The following is a 9,263-nucleotide window of genomic DNA, read 5'->3' on the forward strand; positions in this document are numbered from 1 at the left end:
ATGAGTATATATTTTTATTTGATATCTCAGTTTAAAGCCAGTAAGGAAGAGTTCATTATATGTATGAAATTGAATTTTATGCCTTTCAGATAACATATTTGCATGTTGGATGAATAAATATATCAATTTGTTAAAAAAAATTAATGAATTATTTACAATATGCACATAATATACCATAGTACATATATAGGGCCTTCCCTCTTATCAGCTTCACAACCTTAATCTGGCCTTGCTCATGAGATAAAAGGGTAGGTGGCTCATGAGATAAAAGGGTAGGTGGCTCATGAGACAAAAGGGTAGGTGGCTCATGAGACAAAAGGGTAGGTGGCTCATGAGATAAAAGGGTAGGTGGCTCATGAGATAAAAGGGTAGGAGGCTCATGAGATAAAGGGGGTAGGTGGCTCATGAGATAAAAGGGTAGGAGGCTCATGAGATAAAGGGGGTAGGTGGCTCATGAGATAAAAGGGTAGGAGGCTCATTGAGAAAAAAGGTAGGTGGTTCATGAGACAAAATGAGATAAAGGGTAGGTGGCTCATGAGATAAAAAGGGTAGGAGGCTCATGAGATAAAAGGTGGCTCATGAGATAAAAGGTGGTTCAGGTGGCTGAGATAAAGGGGTAGGTGGTTCATGAGACAAAAGGGTAGGTGGCTCATGAGATAAAGGTAGGTGTCTCATGAGACAAAGGGTAGGTGGTTCATGAGATAAAAGGGTAGGTGGCTCATGAGATAAAGGGTAGGTGTCTCATGAGACAAAGGGTAGGTGGCTCATGAGACAAAAGGGTAGGTGGGAGGGTGGTGGTCATGAGATAAAAAGGGTAGGTGGTTCTGTGAGATAAAGGGGGTAGGTGGCTCAAGAGACTAAAGGGTAGGTGGTTCATGAGATAAAAGGGTAGGTGGTTCATGAGATAAAAGGGTAGGTGGTTCATGAGACAAAGGGTAGGTGGTTCATGAGAGAAAAAGGGTAGGTGGTTCATGAGATAAAAGGTGGGTGGAGAAAAGGGTAGGTGGAGGGGTAAGAGGTAGGTGGTTCAGGGTAGGTGACAAAGGGTAGGTGGTTCATGAGATAAAAGGGTAGGTGGTTCATGAGATAAAAGGGTAGGTGGCTCATGAGACAAAGGGTAGGTGGTTCATGAGATAAAAGGGTAGGTGGTTCATGAGATAAAAGGGTAGGTGGCTCATGAGACAAAGGGTAGGTGGTTCATGAGACAAAGGGTAGGTGGTTCATGAGATAAAAGGGTAGGTGGTTCATGAGACAAAGGTAGGTGGTTAGGTAGGTGGTTCATGAGATAAAAGGGTAGGTGGTTCATGATAAAGGTAGGTGGTTCATGAGATAAAAGGGTAGGTGGTTCATATAAAGGGTAGGTGGTTCTCAGAGACAGGTGGTTCATGAGGGTAGGTGGTTCCTGTAGGTGGTTCATGAGACAAAGGGTAGGTGGTTCATGAGACAAAGGGTAGGTGGTCAAAGGGTAGGAGACAAAGGGTAGGTGGTTCATGAGACAAAGGGTAGGTGGTTCATGAGACAAAGGGTAGGTGGTTCATGGTGGTTCATGAGATAAAAGGGTAGGTGGTTCAGGAGTAGGTGGTTCATGAGATAAAAGGGTAGGTGGCTCATGAGACAAAGGGTAGGTTCATGAGATAAAAAGGGTAGGTGGTTCATGAGATAAAAGGTAGGTGGTTCAGGTGGATAAAGGGTAGGTGGTTCATGAGATAAAAGGGTAGGTGGTTCATGAGATAAAAGGTAGGTGGTAGACAAAGGGTAGGTGGTTCATGAGATAGGTGGCTCATGAGATAAAAGGGTAGGTGGCTCATGAGATAAAAAGGGTAGGTGGTTCATGAGATAAAAGGGTAGGTGGTTCATGAGATAAAGGTGGGAGATAAAAGGTAGGTGGTCTATGAGACAAAGGGTAGGTGGCTCATGAGACAAAGGGTAGGTGGTTCATGAGATAAAAGGGTAGGTGGAGATAAAAGGGTAGGTGGCTCGTGAGACAAAAGGGTAGGTGGTTCGTGAGACAATAGGGTAGGTGGCTCATGAGACAAAAAGGGTAGGTGGCTCTGAGACAATAGGGTAGGTGGCTCATGAGACAAAAGGGTAGGTGGATGAGACAATAGGGTAGGTGGGTGTGAGACAATAGGGTAGGTGGCTCATGAGATAAAAGGGTAGGTGGCTCGTGAGACAAAAGGGTAGGTGGCTCGTGAGACAAAAGGGTAGGTGGCTCGTGAGACAATAGGGTAGGTGGCTCCTGAGATAAAAGGGTAGGTGGGTTGTGAGACAAAGGGGTAGGTGGCTCCTGAGACAAAGGGGTAGGTGGCTCGTGAGACAATAGGGTAGGTGGCTCATGAGACAAGGGTAGGTGGCTCATGAGGCAAAAAAGTAGGTGGCTCATTGAGTGACAAATTAATTGTAAATTTACGTAAAATGGATCGGTGAAAACCAGCTGGTACAGTATTATTGTATTTGCAAGAATCTTATAGGGAAATGAAGAACATTGGTGTCTTCAGTGATTTACTTTATGCTCTTCTCCTTTCATCTTTTAAGTTTATTTTTTTTAATAATTACCGTATTTTTATTCTAAAGTTATTCTTTGATTCTAAGATTATGTTTTTGTACAATTAATATTGAGTCTAATTTATGTGCAAGTTAACAGTTTTGCTAAATTGTGTCCAAAAATTTTATTTTTTTGCTGGGATGGAAAAGTGAACTAAATAGAACTGAAAAATGGCCTTAATTGGTGTAAATGTTGACTTAAAGCTGTAAAACCCCTGAGTCAGTCAGTGTAACACATTTTAAGATTCTGTTTGTTAGTTTTGTTTCATGTAGAGACTAAAGAATGATTACATTGACTACTGTATTGTCAATCTTAGATGTGCAATATATAGTTTTTGTAAGTTATATATATATTTCTTCGAACTAGTTTATTTCATTTTGCCCTTCATTAAGCACTTTAGTTTACTAAAGTTACTTTCATACCAAGATCAGAATGTTGATTAAAAAATGTTTGTGCAAGTACAGATTTCCTCCATTTGTAATAATTTAATTCATGTGTTTTTGAAATAAGAGCAATTTTTAGTGTACTTGTACAGGTATTCTCCAGCTTTTCAGTGTACTGATCTCTTAATTCTCATTTTATATTTCTTTTATCAACAGTTGAACTTGCAATGATAATGGATCGTCTCTATGGTGGAGTCTGCTATGCTGGCATTGACACAGACCCGGAGTTGAAGTACCCTAAAGGTGCTGGTCGAGTTGCGTTCTCCAATCAGCAAAGTTATATTGCCGCCATTAGTGCCCGATTCGTACAGTTACAGCATGGCGATATTGATAAAAGGGTGGGTATGATTTTGCCAATGAAAATTTTATGAGTGAAATGTTTTTCTCATACAAAAGACTTTTGTGTGTACACTACACTAATACTGTAGTTTTTTTTAGTTTTTTTTTCTGTGTAAGACTGGATATATGCATCCATCCATAAGTCTGTCAGGTTTATCCCATTTCTTCAAACTTGGCACTCATGAGCAGCAATTTGTGATATGCATGTGGTCAAAGAATCTTACTTTTGATTATGTTTGCAAAAATTATGGTCAGTTTTGTACTTCAGCAAAAATTTGATAAATTTATGAGCTTGTGTCTTCAATTATTCAAGCACATTAATATCAAGTTTTAGTGGAATATTCACCACTCTTTAATTTTTTTTTAGGTCTGTCAACACTGAACTTTCATAAGAATGATCACAAGTAAATGGATATTAGCCTTTGTTCATATATAATCACTGATTTTTGTATATTTAAATACAGGTGACTCCCACGTTATGATTGAGTTACATTTTTTAAAACTGATTTTTAGGCATATGCTTGCACAATATCTTGAATAAATTTTAATGTGGACAAGGAATAGTAACGGTTGGGACTCAGAGTTGGTGCATTGGTTGCTTTAAGATGTGACAAGAGAGTTGCACATCGGAGCAGGCCAGGAGGCTTTGTGGTTGGAGACGGTTAATTGTAGGGGTGATCATTAAATTGGGAGTGACCGATATTAACTTGGTGGTAACCTGTAATACATAAAACCTATTAGTCACAGTGTTAATAATTTATGTAAAAATCAGTGTTGTCAATTGTGATTCAGTTTTGTGGATTATTTTTACAGTACAGCTACTCCCCGACTTACGACCTACTCGACTTACAACCACCCAGACATACGACCACCCTAGTCGTACCAAAATTTTGTCAAATTACGTATTTTCGAGTCCCAACGTCAGTGATTGTACTGTATACTGACAAAATTTTCGTTTACAATTCACTTTAAAATGGCTGGCAAGCTTAAAAGTGAGAGTTTTGTGGTGCTGAGAAGAAAAAGAGACACCCATTTTAGATTTTCTGTGTATTATTTAAGCATTTTCGACTTATGACCTGGATTTGGGTCCCTAACCCCGTCGTAAGTCAGGGAGCATCTGTATTGTTAAAGGAGTATTTTGCACCTCTACTAAATTAACATTTCGTAGACAGAGGTGTGTCTCCTTTTTTTACTTGATGAATCTCAGAATATGCTGGTTTGATTCATAGTTGAGTAATTGTATATAATTTTCAGCATAATCCTAAATTTGCTAAATTTTCAGGTTGAGGTGAAACCATACGTTTTAGATGACCAAATGTGCGATGAATGCCAGGGAGCACGTTGCGGGGGGAAGTTTGCCCCCTTCTTCTGTGCCAATGTTACATGCCTGCAATACTACTGTGAACACTGTTGGCAGACCATCCACTCTCGCCCAGGACGTGAATTCCACAAGCCGCTAGTCAAAGAGGGAGCCGATCGCCCCCGCACTGTACCGTTCAGGTGGTGCTAGGCTCCAATGTTTTAGTTTCATGATAGATCCAGTGACAATTTTTCCTCATACTTCTCTGCATCCCAAGATTTTTTATCCTCAAGTCCTGATCCTAATAGGCAATTGAAGCAAAACAGCAACAGAAATACTTCTATTTTGTATTTTTTGTCCCATCATCACACATAATTCTATACTTGTAGATCTCCCTGGCGGTGGCACCGAGAACCTGGGTGGTGCCTCACAAACAAGTAAAGAGAAGAAATTTGCCATATACTAAGGATACCCCCATGCCTGCCAACTGCTGTGGGTCAAAACCAAAAGGATATCAAGAAAACTTCAAGCAACTCATTCAAGCAGTCATCAAGCAAAGTCAGTACTCCCCTCTAACCCCCACAGGATGCCTCATACTTTATATCTCACATCCAACACTGTAAGCAAAAGCCATCATTTTACAGCATCAAAAAACAAAACAAAAAAAACAACAACAACCAAAAAGAGCCATGTTGATTATGGCATATCATAGGAGCTTCACGTGTTTCTGTGTGTGGGTGAACCAAGGTGTGCCGTAGCGTAATTGTCAGCCCCATGCTTGTCCCCAAAGGCTTAGCTCTTTCTTCCACATGACGGCCATTGGATAGCATTGCTCACTTGTGATAGGACGATGTTTGTACACCTCTTTTTCTAGATGGGCCAAGTTTTTCTACTTCGCAGTTTTTTCAGCAACTGGCAGAAGCATATGGGCTGATGATTCAGATGTAGTTTACCCATTGTAGTCGAATCAGTTTCTGTGTTACAGAAATCTTTGTAGTGTCTTTCACAAGCTTACCCACTGAATGGCTAACTTGTAAAACTGTGAGATGTGCTAAAGATAACAGCCAACTTGATCACTTCTCCAAAGTCAACACAAGTCATAGCCTTGTTCTACTATTGTGTACTAACAGAATTTTGCAAAATTTCTTGTGCGACATAACCCCAAAGATTACTATGGTGCATATGTAAGCATTATTATTACTGTAATGTAATAGGATGGTGTTTTATAATTTTCAATATGAGTCTAGTTTACGGCTTCTGCTTCAGTGCTATTTAAATATGTATATTAATATCTGATAGGAGATGTTTTCCTAGAGAGCAGAGTAGTCTATGTTCTGTGGGTCGGAAGAAAATATAATCTCCAGTCACTTAAAGACAGTTATCATTGCCATCATGTATGTGGGCCATCTTATAGCAGTCAGTTTCACCATTATCCTTCACTGACTGATCCAGAGAGTCTTGGACAAGTGCCAGCTCTGAAGAATGTCTCGCTATGCACAAGTCTCTTATAACATTCTGAGGCAGACATTTTTGATGGCATTCTTGAATTCCAGAAAGTATTTCAATTAAACAAATTTTTCATGTACTGTATAGTGAAAAATAGACTTTATTGAGAGAGAACTGTACTCAACATTGCCATTCATATTTTTAGACTCAATAGTGAACAGGAGACTAATGAAAGGGGAAGGCTAGCCCTGACTTGCCTGTTTCAACATCAAAGTTGTTTAGATGAGTATTTAAAAGAGGATTACGAGGGCATATTGCTTTCTTGATACGTAATTAGGATAGAAGGATCAAAATGGTCGAACAAGAACAATTGATAGTCAGCATTTAATGTAACTCCCAAAGTTGGCATATATATATATATATATATATATATATATATATATATATATATATATATATATATATATATATATATATATATATATATATATATATATATATATATATATATATATATATATATATATATATATATATATATATATATATATATATATATATATATATATATATATATATATATATATATATATATATATATATATATATATATATACCAGTAATATTGCTTGAAGAATTTAAATAATAATAAAAGAGATAGGGCCTGGGACAGTATCCTACTGTCTTGGCCATAGTCATTGGCAGGTTAAACATTATTAACGGCAAGCCGAGGGTTTATCCTTGGCTCTAGGAATCCATAGGTACTGTACTTTTGGGGCTGTCAAGGACAAGGCAGTTGATAAAAAATGTCTTGGTTACTAAATACCTCTAAGCCATGTCCAATGTCTCTCTTTTTCCCTTGCAAGTAATTCTTTGCATTCTGGCTTCTGATGTATTAACTGCTATGGCCTGGATGCCCCAACCCATACCACAGTGTCCGCTGCTGGCTACTCTACACTCGACTCTCTCACCTCCATAATACATGATCCTTATCCTATACCCTCACCTCTGTAATACATGATCCTCTACACTCATCTCTCTAATACATGATCCTCTACACTCACCTCTGTAATACAAGATTCTCTACACTCACCTCTGTAACACATGATCCTTTACACTCACCTCTGTAATGCATGATCCTCTACACTCACCTCTGTAATGCATGATCCTCTACACTCATCTCTCTAATACATGATCCTCTACACTCACCTCTGTAATACAAGATTCTCTACACTCACCTCTGTAACACATGATCCTTTACACTCACCTCTGTAATGCATGATCCTCTACACTCATCTCTCTAACACATGATCCTCTACACTCACCTCTGTAACACATGATCCTCTACACTCATCTCTCTAATGCATGATCCTCTACACTCATCTCTCTAATACATGATCCTCTACACTCATCTCTCTAATACATGATCCTCTACACTCACCTCTGTAATACAAGATTCTCTACACTCACCTCTGTAACACATGATCCTTTACACTCACCTCTGTAACACATGATCCTCTACACTCATCTCTCTAATACATGATCCTCTACACTCACCTTTGTAATACAAGATTCTCTACACTCATCTCTGTAATACATGATCCTCTACACCACCTCTGTAATACATGATCCTCTACACTCATCTCTGTAATACATGAGCCTCTACACTCACTTCTGTAATACAGGAATACCCGGTTATCTCAACGGATACGTTCCTAAAGTCATTGCGATCAACAAAACTGCGAATATTGGGGCAATTTTCCCATTAAGAATTAATGTAAATAAGGGGGATGCATTCCCAGCTGGCAACTTTCACCACATATTTTTTTTATATATTAGGGATCAGGGTTGCATGTATACTATAGTACCAGTAAATTTGAGGAATAAATAAAAATTTATTAATAAATAATATGAAAGAAAAAATACATTGCCAGTTGGCAATACATGTAGTTTCACTAGGCACAGGAAACTGTAGTGGCTGAGATCTCCACTACTGCTCACACAATCCAGGCAACTCCAGCGGTCGTAAGAAGTGCTTCATTATATTTATGACCTTATGATATATATTTTTTTGGGGGGGGCATATGTATGAAGATTGTGTGTGTATGTAACAGTAAAAAAAAAATATGTATAGCTGCCCAAAAATATGAGTTGAAAAATAACAATAACCAACTCACATCATGCCCACACATGGGTCACTTCACCACCAATGACACTCACCACCACCAGCACTCACCACCACCTACAACACTCACCACCACCAACAACATCACTCACCATCAACAATAACTTACCACTACCACCAAGAACAACAACAACACTTACCACTACCACCAAGAACAACAAAACTTACCACCAACAACAACACTCACCACTACCACCAACAACATTTACCACCAACAACAACATTTACCACCAACAACAACAACATTCACCACCAACAACAACAACATTCACCACCAACAACACTCACTACCAACACCACTCACCACCACCAACAACACTCACCACCACCAAATGCACATTACCACTGTACACATAGGTCACTTCATCACCAACATTCAACATAACTCACCATCACCACCAACACAACTCACCATCACCACCAATACTACTCACCACCACAACAATCATGCCCCACCACTACCACCCATTCCCTTCCTTCCCCTTTCACAAGCAGACACAAACTACCGCCGACATAAGAAATTTTAATATCTTTGTTTTTGACCTTATGATTATCATTTCTTTTATTTTTTGCACATTCTGTATGAACAATTGTGTGTGCATTTAGCACAGTAAATGAAATTGAATAAAAATTTAAAAATACAGTACTAATAAATAAAAGAAAAGAAAGAAGTACCACATTGCAGTTGGCAATAGTTTCACTATGAGCAAGAGACTGTAGGGACTGATGCCTGGAGTTTTAATCCTCCTCCTTCCCTCTTCGATGAAGAACCCGCAGGTAGAAGTCAATCCTTCAATTGGTAGTTTTAATCACCCGAACCTCTTCCCCTTTGTGCGAGACTGTCGAAGATTGGGTTGGTAAGCCTGTCCACCTTTGATGATGCATTATGGGTCATCTTACTCATGTGGTTGGTATGCCAGAGGTGACAAAAACAGGAGACAAATTCAAGACTGTACACGGATGGTCATCAACATGGGAGGAAAAAAATAAAGACTATATTTTCCA

General features: G+C 38.9%; 1 protein-coding gene across 1 annotated transcript in view; it reads left to right on the plus strand.

Moving 5' to 3' along the window:
• Positions 1-6,476, plus strand: part of LOC121863763 (cytoplasmic polyadenylation element-binding protein 2-like) — a gene marked incomplete at its 5' end in the record, with an annotated part of 49,484 nt that extends 43,008 nt beyond the window's left edge. The window contains 3 exon segments of the mRNA XM_042362534.1: positions 3,145-3,326; positions 4,610-4,827; positions 5,017-6,476. Coding sequence (XP_042218468.1) covers positions 3,145-3,326; positions 4,610-4,827; positions 5,017-5,068 — 452 coding nt within the window.
• Positions 6,477-9,263: the final 2,787 nt, after the last annotated feature.

This window comes from Homarus americanus, unplaced genomic scaffold, assembly GCF_018991925.1.
Source record: "Homarus americanus isolate GMGI-L3 unplaced genomic scaffold, GMGI_Hamer_2.0 scaffold48354, whole genome shotgun sequence".
Lineage (NCBI taxonomy): Eukaryota > Metazoa > Arthropoda > Malacostraca > Decapoda > Nephropidae > Homarus > Homarus americanus.